Source organism: Plodia interpunctella, chromosome 11 (genome assembly GCF_027563975.2).
Source record: "Plodia interpunctella isolate USDA-ARS_2022_Savannah chromosome 11, ilPloInte3.2, whole genome shotgun sequence".
In the NCBI taxonomy this organism is placed as follows: Eukaryota; Metazoa; Arthropoda; class Insecta; order Lepidoptera; family Pyralidae; genus Plodia; species Plodia interpunctella.
Window position 1 is genome coordinate 7057295 of NC_071304.1, and position 17444 is coordinate 7074738.

The 17444-nt window shown below is 33.5% G+C and overlaps 1 protein-coding gene across 7 annotated transcripts in view; it reads right to left on the bottom strand.

Moving 5' to 3' along the window:
* Positions 1 to 17444, bottom strand: part of LOC128673657 (voltage-dependent T-type calcium channel subunit alpha-1G-like) — a 97809-nt gene that overhangs the window by 19653 nt on the left and 60712 nt on the right. For 5 of the 7 annotated variants that reach the window (XM_053751657.2, XM_053751658.2, XM_053751651.2 and 2 more), the window contains exons 4-11: positions 12513 to 12622; positions 12098 to 12231; positions 11887 to 11984; positions 5728 to 5899; positions 4791 to 4832; positions 2719 to 2995; positions 1589 to 1681; positions 910 to 1142 (exon numbers count right to left, since the gene is read on the bottom strand). In XM_053751657.2, coding sequence (XP_053607632.1) covers positions 910 to 1142; positions 1589 to 1681; positions 2719 to 2995; positions 4791 to 4832; positions 5728 to 5899; positions 11887 to 11984; positions 12098 to 12231; positions 12513 to 12622 — 1159 coding nt within the window. The remainder of the gene's footprint in view (positions 1 to 909; positions 1143 to 1588; positions 1682 to 2718; positions 2996 to 4790; positions 4833 to 5727; positions 5900 to 11886; positions 11985 to 12097; positions 12232 to 12512; positions 12623 to 17444) is intronic. The other 2 variants (XM_053751656.2, XM_053751653.2) reach the window with 1 other exon arrangement.

A 17444-nucleotide genomic window follows, 5' to 3' on the forward strand; every position in this document is an offset into this window, starting at 1 on the left:
TAATCAATGACCCTTCCATTTACATCCACTGACTCAACCCACTCGATTTTTCGAAGATAGTTTTATTTCGAAGATAGCTCTATATTTTAGTTAGATTAGTATACAAAATCATGTGGCACCGAGTAGGATTCAAACGTGGGACTTTCGATCCACAGGCGGTGACCCGGGATTCATGTCTTCCGTCCGACCGTAATGTAGTGGAACCACAAGTCTCATAGCATTGAGACCGAACCGATACCGAACGAATATATATGAACATATACGATAAAGTTTATATGAATAAACTATTCCAATTACAACCAACGGCATTGACTGGAATGTAATATGTTATAACATAGAACTAGATTTATCACGGAACCTTGGACTAAGCCCAACTTTTATCGCTGTGATCTGTATAGTTTCCACACAAAAAGTTGCTTAGATAAATACTAGTTAGCTTATGTTCATTGAATTTCTTACGGGAGTGAAACTGCAGCTATTATAATGTCATCTATCATATTTGAATTTATAAATTCAAAGACCAGTTATAAAACATAATATCGATGAATGAAGAACGATGATGAAGATTACAAAAACATTATAAAAACGAATACAAGGGTTTTGCTATTACAGAATTCCTTAATGATTGTGCTGCCGCATGGAGTTCCATTTGGCATAAGCGTTTTTGTTCCGTTTAGTTGGTCAGAATAGAAAACCCTAGTAACTTGTTGCAATTAAATTTTCAATTACATAATTAGCCCTTCTGGCATGATAGGGACCAACACTGTTAAAAATGAGCTTCTATCAGTAATTCTTCAGCAGTGGTCGCTGTTAAATGCCAACAGTTTGAGAAATACTATGTAATTTAAATTTTTACGTATAATAACACCTGCCAAGTTATAATTTGTAAATAAATCCGTCTTAACCAACCTGATTTTCTTAGCCATCCTCCGTTTAAACCGCCTCCACAAATGCGCGACATACTTCACGATCTCAGCGTAGCAAGTTGCAGGTTCACTGTTGTTGGTGGACGAAGCCAGAGTGGAAGACGATGTGAACCTAGCCCTTTCAGCTCGCATGCGTTCCATTTCCCTCTTTTTCGTCTCGCTGAATTGAGTCGCAATTACGACCAGGCAGAGGTTGATCATGAAGAATGATCCGATCTGCGAATAAATTATACGATTTAAGTGTTTTTACATTCGTGTAAAGTTATCAGAATCATCAGAATATTTTCTTCACTGTTGGATTATTTGGTTGTATTCGAAACTGGATTGATACCCATTAATTCGTCGTCGCCTGTTGAGTGGTAGCTGGCTATCAGATAACAATTTATGTCTTGAGTCATCACGATCGGTCAAGTAAAATAATGTATGCAAAGATAAAACTGATTGTTTATTGATCAATTTATATACACAAAAAACCTTATAGAGTACATTATAAAAACGAATACAAGGGTGCTATTTATTTCAAATGAAATATCTTCCAGAAAACCTTTTAGAGGAGAGTTAGTTTGATCTGCCTATTCAGCATAAATTCAATATCAAAGAATGAATAAAATGCAATCCCTTTACGAATTAATATTGTTATCAGAAACCTTTAAGATACTCACGACAATGAGCAGGACAAAGTAGATCCAATCCCAGAAGCTGTGCGCGTCTTGTACGTAATACATTATGTCTGTCCAACCTTCTAGCGATATTACCTGGAAATGAGGAAATTGCAAAACGGTTTTGTCTTGCTGACGAAACTGTTGCTGCGAGTAGGTAGTTAGATTTTTGCACTAAAAATATACTGTAAAGAAATGATAATGGATTTTCTAAAATCGTAATTTAAAACTATTTCGACTAACGAGAAATGTATTGAAAAATTACGGGCTAAACAGTGTCTTGAATTAGTATAAAGTTTTATAATACTTATTGTATATAGATAGCATTTATTGGTTCTTGTGTCAGATTACATGATTATGCAGTTTTTTTTGTCACAAGTAAGTTACGGACGATTAAGGGCACAAAGAAGACACAAGATTAAATAGGTAGTTCCGTAAATGATGTATCTATACCCGTATATCATAAGGAGGATAATAAATAATAAGCAAACATTTTGTTAGAATAAGAAAACTAGCAATTAATGTGATGTGAATACATCATCAGTATCTTGTAAATCTATGGCATGAACAGAAAATTTCATAGACAACAGTTGCTATGTCTTACTACTACGAGTTTAGTTCGAAATTAATTGAAAAAGCTAATAAAACCATAATAGAGTTTTGGTATCTTTAGTGTGGTATCATAACATTCGTGGTTGGGTCAATAAAATTTCTCGTAATGTAATTGACAATCTAACAAAGTAGGCCATATTTTTGATTCACGCTGTTTTCAGCTTTGCATTTATTCTATAGCTAGAAATATGAATACGGTCTATGAACGAAGATTACTATTTATGATTAGTTTACTTTAAAGTTAGTCATCTTTCATAAAACTATAAATACTTATTGCTTACTCTAAACATAAAATATGTAGAAGCGATATATTTTCTGTTTCACACATGATCTAAAATTTCACTGTCGAAAAGCTTCAGATGTAAACTGAACAAAATAAATATTTGTAAGATCCTAGTACCTTTATTTAGAGTATCGAGTACTTATTTTTAAAATCTGCAATGGTTTAGCTTATTGTTATGTTTTACCTAAACATAATTAAAGCAAAAAATGCTATTAAATAAGTAAAATGAAATGCTTACCAAAAATATAGCTACCCAAGCAAGGCCAATATTGTCAAAGGATATAGTGCCTTGGAATGGGTTTGGGCCTCTTTGGGAGCAGTTCGTATAATACTGGTTCCAGTTGACGCAGGAGTTGGTCGTCGGGTAGTTGTAGGAGTAAGGCTTGGCTGTCTCGTTGCAGACCAGGGCTCCATAGCGGTAAGGAGGGAAGTTTCCGCAGGTATGCATTCCACTGTCGGCTGGCGTCGTGCAAATGTAGTCCAGCTCTTTGGAAAACTCGTAGTGGTAGGAGATGCTGTACGAGAAATAAACGATACATATAGATTGATTCAGGAATTTGATAACTTGTTATGGTTTACTGAAATACTTGTACGCGTAATTGGATGCACGCACTGCTCTTGTTATAATCAATTATCAAGTTATGTTCCTTTGTTGTCTTAATAAAATATAATTGACAAGAAGAATATCTAGAAAATATTGAAAACTTAACTTCATACACAGGAAATTATCTTTTAGTTCAAGTTTGAAGAACAAGTTAACACATTCTAACGTCTTCGATAAAGTCTTTTGTCCAATGTGAGGGTAGAAATAGTTAAACACAATTTGTTGGAAAGTTAACAAGTAATCAAGTTGTAGATGTTATTCTATTAATAGTGTTAAATATTAATAGAAATCCGACTTGTTTTTTATTACCGAATATTATGATTTGGATGAGTTTCAACAAGAATTCATGTTTTAAAATAAATTCTAACATTACATGAAATGAATGCATTCCTTTCTAAAATTAAAATTGACTTATCAATGAAGAATGTACGAAGCGTCTATGAATACATGCACTATCTATATTTTGCACATGATAATACATACAGCATACATGATGCATACATGCTTATAAGGAAGCAGCATTTTGGTTGAAATTGTAAATCTAAAACGAGTTAAGTAATTTGTCTAAGTCAGGATCAATTAGTTGTCGAATGGTGCTAATAGAGTTTGAGAAAGGGCAGGTAAATATTAGTGGATCAGTAAGATTAACGCCGGTGCCCCCAGAGGTCGTTATCACGTAGCAGCGGCCTCGGCTCTCGGCCGTGAGCTTTTGCCTGTAACCCACATCATTTGGCGGCCAGTCGTTAGAGCCCTTGTTCTCTTGATGATCGCCATAAGAGTTTTATTGTGCTCTTCAACTTTTTCAAATGTCTCTTTAGCGCTTTCATCGTGTAGTGATTTTATGAGTAGGCTTGGATTGAGCATGAAGTTATCACTGACATGGAGCTAATGATTAGTTAGCATAAGCGCTGGACTTAAGATGTTAGGTCCAGCGGTAACTTAAAATCGAAGCCCAGATGTGTACAAAAATAATCAATTACACACAAAAAGCAATGTTATGTCGGTCACGTTTTGTAAGTATAGCAATATCAAGGAAGATAAAGTAATACCCAGATGGGTTTCCTTTGCAGGATTTACCTTTTAGAGTTTTGGATGCCATTTATAAAATTCAGATACTAGGTATGTTGAAAGAAATTACTAGAACAAAAACAATAAATATTGTTTTTTGTTGTTATGTCTGCTTTAGATTTGTTGTGTAGGTATTAAAGAATGGTACAGATTGTAAGAGACTAGAATATAATATTAATATCATAAATGTATGTAGTATAATATTATGTATACACAAATATTTCAGCAGCAAAGCTGCAACTAATTTGCAATATATATCCGTAAATTTTGTGCAAACTATTAAGGAGAATGGATACAGGTATTCATTGCAGAAAGACAATCAGTGTAAGTATACGTACAGATATAAAAAAATTGGAATATCGACATACTGTAGATAGAGGAGATCGATAGAACTACCTTCATTTTATTCGATTGAAAACAAACTGGCAGTTCTGGGAATATAACAAAAATTCTTTTTATTTTTTTTTAAGAAAATAAAGTTACACAAATTGAAATTTCATGAATAAATAAAACTGCCAGTTCGTGTGCGGGAAGCAAATACAGAAGCACATCTGGACGGCAGATGTGGGAAGGTACACGTAACAACAGTTTCGATGTTCTTAACAGAAACATTTATAAGTTTGATCGCAGATCCTTACGAGTTCACTCTGACGCGCACTCTGTACCATTCGGACAGGTCTCTGGAACATAAAGTTAGGAAGCGGTGACGGGTGTTATGTACCTAAAATCTAATTTATTAGTTTTTATTATCATACATTATGTAGGTATCTTGATGTAAATAAAATTTTCATTTGTTTATGAGTAGTTGATCAAAGTAGATTCGATGTAGGGTATTGGACAATACACATTTTATGATCACAGTGTTTGATGTACTACTTCTAAAATCTATGTCTGACTATGTATCTAAGTCTACTCTGCATTTGTTGTTTTCATTTGATATGATGGTAACTATGATGTTACGATGTTAGGCTGATGTGAACCAACCTTGCAATGTAGCAAAATTTAAAATGCAAATGTCATATCATACAAATGTTATCTAAAATCACGCAAATATACGAATTTTGCTACATCTCTGAATGGTCATGCGTGTACTGACAGTTATTCATCATGTTTGTTCCGATGTGAGTGTTGACAGAATGCAATATTTACATGTGTATATATATCTTAAATGGCAATAAGCTAAGATAGTTAACATGCGCGATTTAAAATTGTTGTTAGTAACGATGAAAAACATGGTACACAATGATAAAATGTAAAATATTAAAACGACAGAGCAGCGAGGATGTGCTCGTGGGATGAAAGCGTTAAATATTGCATGCAGTCAACGTTAGCATGGGACGTGCCGCTAAGACGAGCGCTTTCGAGCAAGTGGAACAAAATGAAAAAGTCATTTTAGCTGCCATTTCATCCACAAAATATGTCAAATTTGTTGTCATTCAAATATGAAAAACTTCTGTTTCTGTTATAAGTGAACTTTAACGTATTTACGTTATCAAAGCGAAACAGATACAAGAGTTATAAGTTCCCTGCTTATTTGCTATAAGTCTACATGATGATAAAATGTTAATAACATACTTTGGTATCTTAACGTGAGGTGGAAGCACCAGCTCGCAGCGTTGTCTTAGGATTCCTTCCCAGAGCTGAACTCCGACTATACCAAATATGAAGAATACGAAGAAGCACAGGAGTAGAACATTTCCGAGCATCGGTAACGTGTCCAGAAGAAGCATCACTAGGATTCTCATACCTGTGAAAAGACGTAAGGAACAATTTAATGATCAAGATATGATTCAATTTTATGGCTATGTTTTATGACTTTATGAATACCAAATATAATAGCTTAAAATTTATAGCAGCTATGCTATAAATTTTACAGAATTGATCTGCATAGAATTAGTTAGGTACCTATTTTATGCATATCGAATAAAACATGTGCACTTGCACAACAAACTTTCACAATTACGGATTCGAAGCTCACGAGCTGAATATTGTTGAGGTAAATAAATTAATATACCAAATGTGTGTTAATATTATTTATCGCTCACTCCTACAAGTACATTACTGAGGGTTCGTGTTACGAACTCCTCGATATCAACCACAAATTGGATCTCGTTGCAAAGTTAGACGTTCAACCGCAGAGTGATTGATAGCACAGCTAAAATTTCAATCTGTGGTGAAAAACTAAAATTGTTGTAGCGTATTATTTGACGGGTTTGATTTATTTACTGCTGAAGTGCAGTTTCCCGGGAGCAGATGGATTTCAATTAATTTGTTACACGAGCGGCGGCCGGGAGAGGATTAGTGCCACGCGAATACAGAAGCCCAATTTCGACAGGGCTGTTAATGGATACGTTCACTAATTACGTATCGTTGAGGTAGTAGTAACATTTTGACTAAATAATAAAATAAAATATGAATGAGCAATTGTAATAATAAATTAACCCAAAAACATTATAAATAAAAAAAAACTGAACAACAAAGTCCAGTGACTATACATAAACGAACGAAAATATATATATATAAACGAACAATACATGTCAGCAAAACATTAACTTTGCATAAAATATGAACCGTACAGTTATAAATCGATATATTCATTTCAATTTAGCGGAATAAAAAGAATAAAAACGCACATGGGGGCAATAAATTTCGGCGGAGGCGAATTAGTGCCGATGTATGTCTAACCGCGAGCAAGCGGTCTGCGGACTGGACATAAAATAGTCACAGTAACAGATATAGTATATTTATACTTTAAATTTGTACAACTCAATAACATAAAGAAGAGACTGGGGACCTTACAGGTTGTTTACAGATAAAATTGACTGTGTCACAGTTTCTATGTGATATTGATTATTCAAAAATAAGAAATAGCGATCGAGATCCTCGACTGAAATCAAGGGAAAATACTATTTGATTGTCTCATGATTCCATAAGCTGGACACATTCCACTGAATAATGAAAGCTATTATAGAATTTTACGTTAAATCGAATCACGATGTTTTCTTTCACCCCGAGGAAAATATCATACTTATAAGGTGACCGCTTCACTGTTGTATGCGATTATATTTCTGTATCGACATCACTTTACATTCTGGATTTAATTTGTGGTTACGTTGCAGTGTCCCAGTTGCCGAGCCACAGATGGTTTTTTTTTATATTAACAATGGAGAATTGCCGTATTTACCCCGTGCCAAGTTTGGAATCTTCAACTTGTTGAATTTCTTTCTTGCACAAAGTTTTTTAACATTCAGCGTTCTTTTGTATCTACTTCAATTTATATTAAGGCACTTTGTAGGTATACGTCTGTTTTATTACATTGAAATTATTTCTTATAAAATAATGACTATGATATGATAGACAATGTAAGAAAACAATGGTTTTGATTAAAAAAATCAATATATATTACGGCTTGTACAGCGGATTGTAATCATATGTTTACTGTGTGTGCCCAATATACTTGACTATTGAAGGATAGTTTTGATCATATTATTTTGGAATCCTAAGTGACATAATAAGCTATTGAATATCAATATTTCGTGTGATATGAAGACGTCGGATCACGTCAAAGAAACCCTGACATGTTTGAGAAAGGTGGTGAATACGCTTTGCAAATTGAATGACGTATAATCGAGGGAATGTGACTGTTTAATATGTAAATTGTATTGAGTGGGTAACCAGTTAGTGCAAGTCTGAGGCCACAAGGAACAACACAAGACGTTTGTCGCGACGACACGACTGATTTCTGTATGTATTTGTAAACCTGAGGTCACTAAAAGGAAAGCCGTTTTGTAGACATACGTATATAATCTTGTCGCGATGTTATGTCGCCGCGACTTGTCGTCGGCATCCAACTTACACCATTGCTTGGTGATGTCCCCTTCTCCTTCAACTTACTCATATTGTCTCCGAAAGCTAGTGGAACTCATTAACATTCTGTATAGCGAATGAAGTTAAATTTAAACATTTTGCATAGGTTCCGAGCTCGTTTTTGAAACACCGTTATTTATTTAGGATCAGTTGCGCTTATATGTTAAACTCGTGTGTGATATTATTCACTGTCTACTAAGTAAAGATACTTAATTATGTAATTTTGTATTGATGGGATGGGAAACGCAAACATTATGAAGATTGTTCGTTCACGTTTCGCTTGCCTGTTTTCGTGTTGTCGTACCTCTCTCTATTAGGTGTTTTACTATAGGTTTTTAAATTACATTTAGATTATATAGGTTTCAGAATTTTTGTAATTAAACGTTTTTATTGAGAAAATATATAGTCTCTCTTGAAGGAATTTAATTTAAGAACACTTCCAAAATTTTGATTCTCATATGTAATTTAACTTCACATAAAACGAAATTGAGAACTTATATATTCAGTTAATAAGATAAAGGGAGGGAGGCAACTAAATATTAAAATTCCTTTTCTCTTTTAACCCGAATTCCCTGTATATTTTTAGCTGGAGTAAAAAGCTCCCAGGCTTAGTCGTGAGTGTTTAACGTGCCTTATCTTCTGCAGCTCGGACATCCCAGATAACAGCGCGGAATATTTTGTAAAGTAGTTTCTCCCCGTTTTGTTATGAGAATAAACCTACTTTTAATATAAATGCATATAAATCTAATAAGTTGTCGTCAAAGCTACAACCTATTACTTAATCTACAAAATGTTGTGAAAATTATGTCCTATGCTCTTACTTATGACTCCCTCCGGTATTGCACGCGCACAAATGGTACCATCATTTTGCAGCCTTTCTGAATATTACCTGAACTTATCCGAATTATTTATCTTTACATGGATGTTATATTAGTATAAATTTAGAGGTAGGATAAGGTTGGAACTGGACGAAAGGTGAGTAATTAATAGTTTGTTGGTGTCATAATAAATACAACATTTTTTTTTTTGTGATATTCTTGTTACTCTTGTTATACCCGATGCATTTTCACAATATCCATTACACCGCATGTTCTCTCAAAACAAATACCATTAACAATAATAAATTTAGCAGAAAGATATCCATATTAGGTAAGTAATGTTAATTATTTTAAATTTACATAATCGCACGCGTCGAGTTCTAGGAAGCTTCATGACCCGGAGTTGTCGGTATCCGATGGAAGTATATTTTATACAATTACCTACTTCCAGTTTGTTTGTTGGCTTTACTTTTTTAGTGCTCTGATTTTGGGTATTATTACATATAATCACGTGCTTCGGAATGCCCGATTTAACAGTTGATAGGAAAAAAATATCTTTCAGATGCATTTAGGTGGTAGCTGTTTAGACTGAGGAAAGATAAATTTCTATTTTTAAATTAAGGATCAGGTATTCTGATATCTGAAATGATATTTATCACAAATATTTTTTTATGACAGGGACAGTTTTAAGTTCAGATCATAAAGTTGAAAATCTTTCTTAAAATCAACTACAAATGTACTGACCGACCACAGTTAAAGTAGTTAATATTAATTGATCGGACACATTAGCATGGTTGCACGGCAACTCGAGAGCCAAGTCTGAAGTGTGCGCAGGCCCTAAAGGCTGTCCGGGCTCACTTGTTGCTCGAATCGATCGCCTCCCACGCTCCTGCTCTCATTTCACTCCCGGTTAATTTCTATAAGTGCCACCCGTAGGCGCAGATTTCTTCCCAGGGCGATTATTGCAACGGTTTATTGTTACAATATTGAACTTTATCGGAGACACTTCAATTTTGATATAGAGGCTATTTTCGGTGATTTGTGTGTATAGCTTTTTTTGTTTCTTTATGGCCGTTACAGATACTTATTTCGTATATTATATTGTAGTTTTATATTCCTGAAGGTTGTTTGAATTTTCACAAAGATTTCATTTTATTTGTAATACATACACAACAAAAGCATATAGATACAAGTATTCATACTATTTCTGTCTGATACTGAACTTTATGGGATAATCTGTAATTTTGTTTCGAAGTTATTAGTTTGTTTGATGTCTTTATTATTTTCAATGTTTTATTTCTAGAACATATATTTTATTTAACCTTTCAGGATTATGAGTTTATGTATAGATTATTAATTTAAGAATAAGAACATGTTCATCTTCCTTGCCTGTTACCTGTCGGTAATCGTATTTTGCATTTTTAATATGCATACAATTAATTATTAAACCTTATTTAAGTACCAAGATCATAACTATTTTTAACATTTTTACTTTTAAGTATAATTAATGAAGTGAATAGGTACGTAGCTCATTTTTTTTCTAGAAAAACTGATCTTTCTATATCATAATATCTCTGAAGATATCCTCCATAAATTTTCGGTCAGTGTCAATACACTGAGGAAATTTATGGAACTGAAAATAATGAAAACTTGACAGAGTTGCCTGCAGGGGTGTAGGTCACGCTAAAGTACTCTTCAGTGAGAGTTCTTCTGTCTTAATTTAGAATTGAGGTTTAGTGCTGTTCAACAACTCATTAATGGATAAGCTGGCACTTCACAACACTTTGAAGTCGTGACTCTTTGTTACTTCAATGTATCTTATTAATTAGGTTAGCTTATTTTAATGATATTACTCATTTTATTATTTCAACTTCATTAGAAATGTATTTACTAATACAGTATTTTTTTCCATTATAACAATATTTTTTATTGACACTATCAACATTATACAGCATTAATTTTGAAGACACGAATAAATGAAAATTCTCTTTTAAGTAGTTTCCGTATTCAAACTATAACCATGTACCTGTCAGGAAAAAATAGTAACTTTGATTACATGAATCATATTTCTTTATAATCAGTAAAATTTAATTTAACAACATTATAAAATTGTATTCTTAAATTTTAACAATCATTAAGTTATTAGAAACTATACGTTATCTAATGTTTTAAGAATAACATCCTGAACCACTAAGTTTTCTATGAAGCTATTTCGAAGCCGGAGTTTCTATTTCAGTGAGAAAGATCGCGTAAGAGCTAGCTGTAATCTTGTCTGTTCAACTGACAGAGTACATTAATATAACTAACAATTCAACTAGCTAACTAAATGAAAGCCAGACATGAAAGCTGGGTTAACCTCAGCTACTGGTCTTAACTGTATATGATAGGAGACGATAATAGATAGAATAACTGTATACCTACCTACGAATTTAACGTAGGTACATACATTTGTATGAAAAGATACCTAATCAAAATTCATATTTTTTGAAGTGAAAACTTCTTTAGTGGCGTTATGCACTTTTTGTGATGGGTAAAAAAACTCGCGCCAGGACACGTGACTCGTGCCTGGTCGAAAATTCGTAAGATGTCAAAAATGCACAACGTTAATATTCAAGTTTTCATTTCAGCCGGCACTCCGGTTTTTACTAGCTGTAGCCCGCGGTTCTCACCACGTGAAAAAGTTGCTTGTCGCTCTTAATCCAATGCTCCGTATGAGCAGGACAATTAAACACACTTTCACATTAATAATATTATTATAGAAGTACTACACACACATACTAGTTTTGGACATTTACTTGATTTATATGGTATGTCGTTTATGTAAGCTGCACATAAAAGTACCTTTAAAAACAAACGAGGTATAACAACTTTTCTGCTAACACTGATTTATACCAAACGAGCGAATGTTATTTCCACTCTAGTGGTCAACCAATGCCTGGCCGCGGTTATTTGGTATATGGTATATCCAGCCATTGATTGGACAGCCAGAGTGGTGATAGATAAAATCGCTTGGTGTATACTTTAAGTTTTTTTTAGTTTGTGTACTTACTTGGTATCCTGTTGATGGCTCGCAGTGGTCGCAGCACTCGTATTGTTCTTATGGCTGATAGGTTGATATTTTCTACGTTTAACGCGTACTCCAGTGCTCTAAAATAATAATATATTCCGTTGTAATTTAATACTTTCTTTTTGTGTAAGTAATATGATATTAATAAATGATTATACTGTCAAAAAATATCATACTAGACAGAAAAACTTACCCTGCCATTACAATGAAAAAATCCAGTCTATTCCATGAATCTGCTAAGTAAGTGCCATGTCCGTATACCCCCATGGCTACCATTTTGATACTCATCTCCAATGTGAAAAAAGCGAAGATGATGTCATCAAAAACCTGCGTGTAAAAATAAATTTGCAAATACATAAAGCTGGTACCTATTTTAAATTTTAAAAAAAACGTAGAAATGTCAAAACATTATTTTTTTAATAATTGGTGATATTAGCAGCCAGATTTAAAATACTTTTTAATTTTGGTACAAGCATCATGGCGAGACCTTGTGCATTTGTGCGTAGAATTCTAAATTTGAAATATAACAGCAGTCTGGCAGCAGATAAACATAGAAAATAAACAAAAGGTTTTGATTTATTAAAACAAAGAAATAAACTGATTGTTACCTGTAATATTTTGCACCTATTTGTAACACACTGGTCGTCGACGCAGGGTTGGTACATGCCGAGGGTCACGCAGTTCAGCAGGATCACCAGCATGGATATTCTCTCGAACCATGTGCATTAATAGTTAAGAATATTTTAATACAATTTACATGAAAATATGATATTATGACACAAATCTATTTCAGAAGCATAAAATGAAATTATAAAACAAGATTAAAATTTTATTATGTATATGAGGGCACGGCAGTGCCTTCCCCAAGTCGAGCAAAAAAAGCGGCACGGCGGCCTACCATCCTTTTCTCGAAGCAATTCAGGCCAATTTCGAACCCCAATAACTTTGTTGTGGATAAAATGATTTTTTCATGTAGCATTTTATGTTGTCATTTATCCAACTATGCCTTCATTATGCAATGGAAAACTATACTATAGTTTGACATGATCCGTTAAAATATGTATTTTCTTTTATTTCGCTAAGAAATAAAAGAAACTAATAAAAATGCGAGGTGGCGCTAGAGTGCAGGGAGAAATTGAGTATTATATTCAAACAGTAGCTTATAGCTACTCACGTAGCGTATTCATTGGCGAACAGGTAATGGCCTAAATGCTATTATTCCACGTGAAATAATAGCACAATAGCATAGTCATTACTGGGTTCAGCCGAATAATATAGAGAGTGCAGAAGGAGACAGTTTGTCCTAAGATAGGCAGGATCTTGTACTTTACATAGCTATTGTATTTTGTGCAATAAAGTTTACATAAATATATTAGTCCTATCAATACAAGTATATATTATTATAGATGTATACAGTTTGCTTCTTAAATTGTTATCAATGATGAGAGACAATTTAATAATTAGCTTTATATTATGCAGGACCTCCTGAATTTCCCACAGGGATATAAAAAATGGGATAAGCTAATAATTTTATGTATTAAATTTATGAATGTCTAGGCGTGATAATCATCACATTATAAGACAAAGTCGCTGCCCGCTGTCTGTCTGTCCCTATGTATGCTTAGAACTTTAAAACTACGCAACGGCATTTTATGCGGTTTTTTAAATAGATACTAAGTATGATTCCTGTGGAAGGCTTAGATTATAATATAGCTAGTATTTTATAGACCTAAGATTGCGGTGTCCGTTCTATGTTTATATTCTTGTGCGACCTGACGTTTTAAATTTCGCTTGCAATTAATTAGAGTCGCAAAGTCTGATTACGTGTATTTCGTCCGTTCGTGTTTTTTCTTAATTCAAATTTGGACCTGCGCATTTTGCTGTCCAAACATTTTTAGTAAGATAATGTGATGAAAGAAATAAATTGCCCTTTAATATTTCAATATAGTAAGGAATTATGCATCAATATAAAGCCAATTCGTTCAATTATACTAATCGGTAAACTATAATATAGCCGGCATTAATGGCCAAAACGAGCATAGGCAATGATTACCATCATTAACAGTCGTCATTTCAGCTTTTATAAAAGAAAATAATCTATATCTCAACACTTTTAAATTCAAAAAAGTTTCTTTTCTGTAAATTTTCTTATATAATGCCACACCTAACAACACAAAATAAGCTGTATAATGTATTGCTGCGCTTTATTTTCAGAGAAACGTGTATTTCAGGAAGGAAAGCTTTTTATTTCCTCCTAAAAATAACAAACATCCGTTGCAGCCAGCGCTCTGAATGCGTTTATGTGAGTCCTTTTAGGCCAAAATGTGCTTATAGGTTAAAATATAAACAAAGCAAATAAACAAATGATGCTAAGCGGGTTATTAAACCACATTAGATGATACTATATTCAGAAGACGATGTCGAAGTGCAAATTTAATAAACTTCGTGTAATTTTGCACTTCGTTATTCAGAGAGAATCCCAAAACAGAAAGCATAATAACGGACAAAAAGAAAATGCAAGTGTCGAATTCAATTTTATAGTATAAAGTATCACGTAATAGCGCCTATTTATGGTGTTGATTCGGGTAACGTTAAGTCATAATCGTGTTTTCATGATTTTTCAATACTACTTAGTTCCTATTCCGTGAAAATAGCTATTACAATGTGGAAAAATCATTGAGATACGATTTCGATATAGCGTTAGTTTACATCCTGAAAATAATATTCGCGTCACATTATATTGACGAGAGACATTGTGTCAAAAGGAAGTCTCACTATAGTATAAATATTAAATCGGGAAAGTTCCGCTTGTTGGTTCAAATTTTCCTTTTCGAGGTAAAAGTGACAATATTTTCCTTTTCCAGGTAAAGTGTTAAGATTGAATAGATAAACTATTATCCTAAATTTGTTCACTTTTTATGTTTATTTCGGAAGTTATTGTATATCATGACAGTAAATATTTAACAAACAGACAGACGTATCTAAGTGTGTAATGAATGAACCCGAAAAATTGTGATTTCGTCAAGAGGACATGAGAAAAACAAACAACAAACCGCACTCTGGGCTTCAACGTTGTATGACTCAAGAAGAAACCGGAAAACGCTAAGACTATAAAGGTGAAATCAATAAGTATAAGTATCTAAATAAAAAGTAAGGTAAGTAATAATTGTAATCGATACGTAAACTAACGGTACAGAAAAGGAATTTAACCACATATTCGGTATTTGAACACAATGTGGGGAAGTAACATTTAGTCACACCAAATTACAGTCTACTGGATGTCAATTTGCTCCCCACAAACCTATGCTGTGGTATTATTACACTTTGAAATTAATTGAGATAGGATTTCCATGCTGTGGCCGGTATACCGGCTCGTATATACATATATGTATCTACGGGCCATAGCATCCTATCTAAGAAATGTTTTTAATTAAACTTTCACTATTATCGCTCAAAATATGTTTACAACTTTTTTAAGTAGAACAATTTTAATTACCTAGAATGTGTGTAAATTAGTTATATCAATATCAAACGTTTCCTACAAGATATATGAGTATATTTATATTTATTAATCAAAGCACATAATAGTTTTCATTTTGAATTAGGGGTCGGGTTTAAAATTGATATTTTCATTAGGGTTCGAAGATCTGCTCCTTTCCATCTCCTCTCCTTTAATCTCGTATCTACTGCCCGCGATATATTTATGAACGAGCTGCGTCCCAGGGCTTTCCGTGGAAGTTGAAAATACATAATAAGGTAGAAAGGTTTCAAATATCTGTCTGTAGGCGTAAAATACTGAAATAAAATTAGATTTTTTCTATATTCATTATATCTGTATCCTTATTTTGTATACAGTCGACCGTATGTCAAGTTACCCCGCATAGCATCTTATGTGCGTAGGGGGCGATAACAGAAGCGATTTTTCAATTAATTTGGAAAGGACTAAAATGTGCTGTTGACTATACAAAATACAAAAGAAGATGCAGATCAAAATCAAAACAAAGTCGCTTCCCGCTGTCTGTCTGCCCATATGTATGCTTAGATCTCTTAAACTATACAATGGATTGATGTGATGTGGGTTTTTTAATGGATGCCTGAGGAAGGTTTTGGTGTATAAATTTATTATGGTTTCACAAGAGCGAAGTCGGGACGGGCCGCTAGATAGATTTAAAAATTCATTTGGAATTGTCTGAGGAGTGCCCTATTTAGGTATAACAAAAAGAAGCAGGTCCAGCAAAACAAACAATAAGCAATATGGCGTCGCCAGTTACGTGTAGTCAGCGCGGCTCCAGTCGCACATAAAAGTGTCGTTAAAATCTCAAACTGCTTGTTGCCACTACCGACGTATCGGGTGTCTGTATTCAGCGGTTATGTTTTAGGGATTCGTACTATACGAGAAAAAGAAACCCTTACAAAGACGCTTCGATGTTCATTTGTATGTAAAGAAAGGTATTTTAAATGAGGACGGCACAAACAAATTTGAATCAACTGCAAGTCATATTTTTCATCCTCGCTAACAAGGCGGGATTTTTTTTTTTCATGAACGTTATGAAAACGTGATATGATTGGTTATTTGATAATTGGAGGGTTTTATTAGCGTTTATTATTAATAATTGGTAGCATTCTTAGCCATATTATTGTAATGAATGAATGAAATTATTTATTTGACTAGTGGTTATGAATCTATATTATGAAATACGCTTCAAAGAAACTTTTTTTGAACTATATTTCTAGATTGATATTTGCAAGCGTAGGAAGAAAGAAAACTAAGAAGCGCGCGCGCGTCCCTCCGAATAAATACTTCACATAAGAGAACAGTTATTCAATTTGCCAACAAAAACTCCCATATTTTTAGTCACACGAAATGGCATGAAATGCCGCCATTGGAAAAGAACGTGTTCGGGAGAATTCGTCAATAACATCTGTTGAGTAACACTCTGATTTTCAATAGGAGACTACGCCTTTGTTCTAACGACTTTGTTCAACAGTTGAGAATCTAAGACAGGCTTGTTTTGAAGTGTCCTCGTGCACTTTTGAGGTTTCTACTTTTGCAGAATTTGAATTCCTTTTTGTATGTTAATCAGTGTGAACCTGTTAAATTTAGGTACGTCAGGAATTTTCAAATTATTATGCATTACTTCAAGAAATATCCCAATAGGAGTTTATTTTTTAAACGGGTTTGGCCAACGATGTAATTTTGAAGATGAGAATGAGGGACAAGGTTCCAGATATAAGCGATATAAATAAATGACAAAATAAAGTTAAAATATTTTAAGTATGCTTTTGTAGGCAATCAATAAATAATAAAAAAAGTATTGAAGTTGTAAATATTTTAGTTATTAGTATTATATACTGTAGGTATATCTGTATATTTTTCATTTTCTGTATTTGTATTTCCATAGAAAAATAAATAAAATGTTATTGTTATAGAATTTTCCAGAATTAGATAATCATTTCAATGCTCAAACAAAACAAAAAATCGTTTTGCGAGAAAATTTATCTGATCGTTTCCTCTCATTATTTGTTGTCCCTCGGCTGTC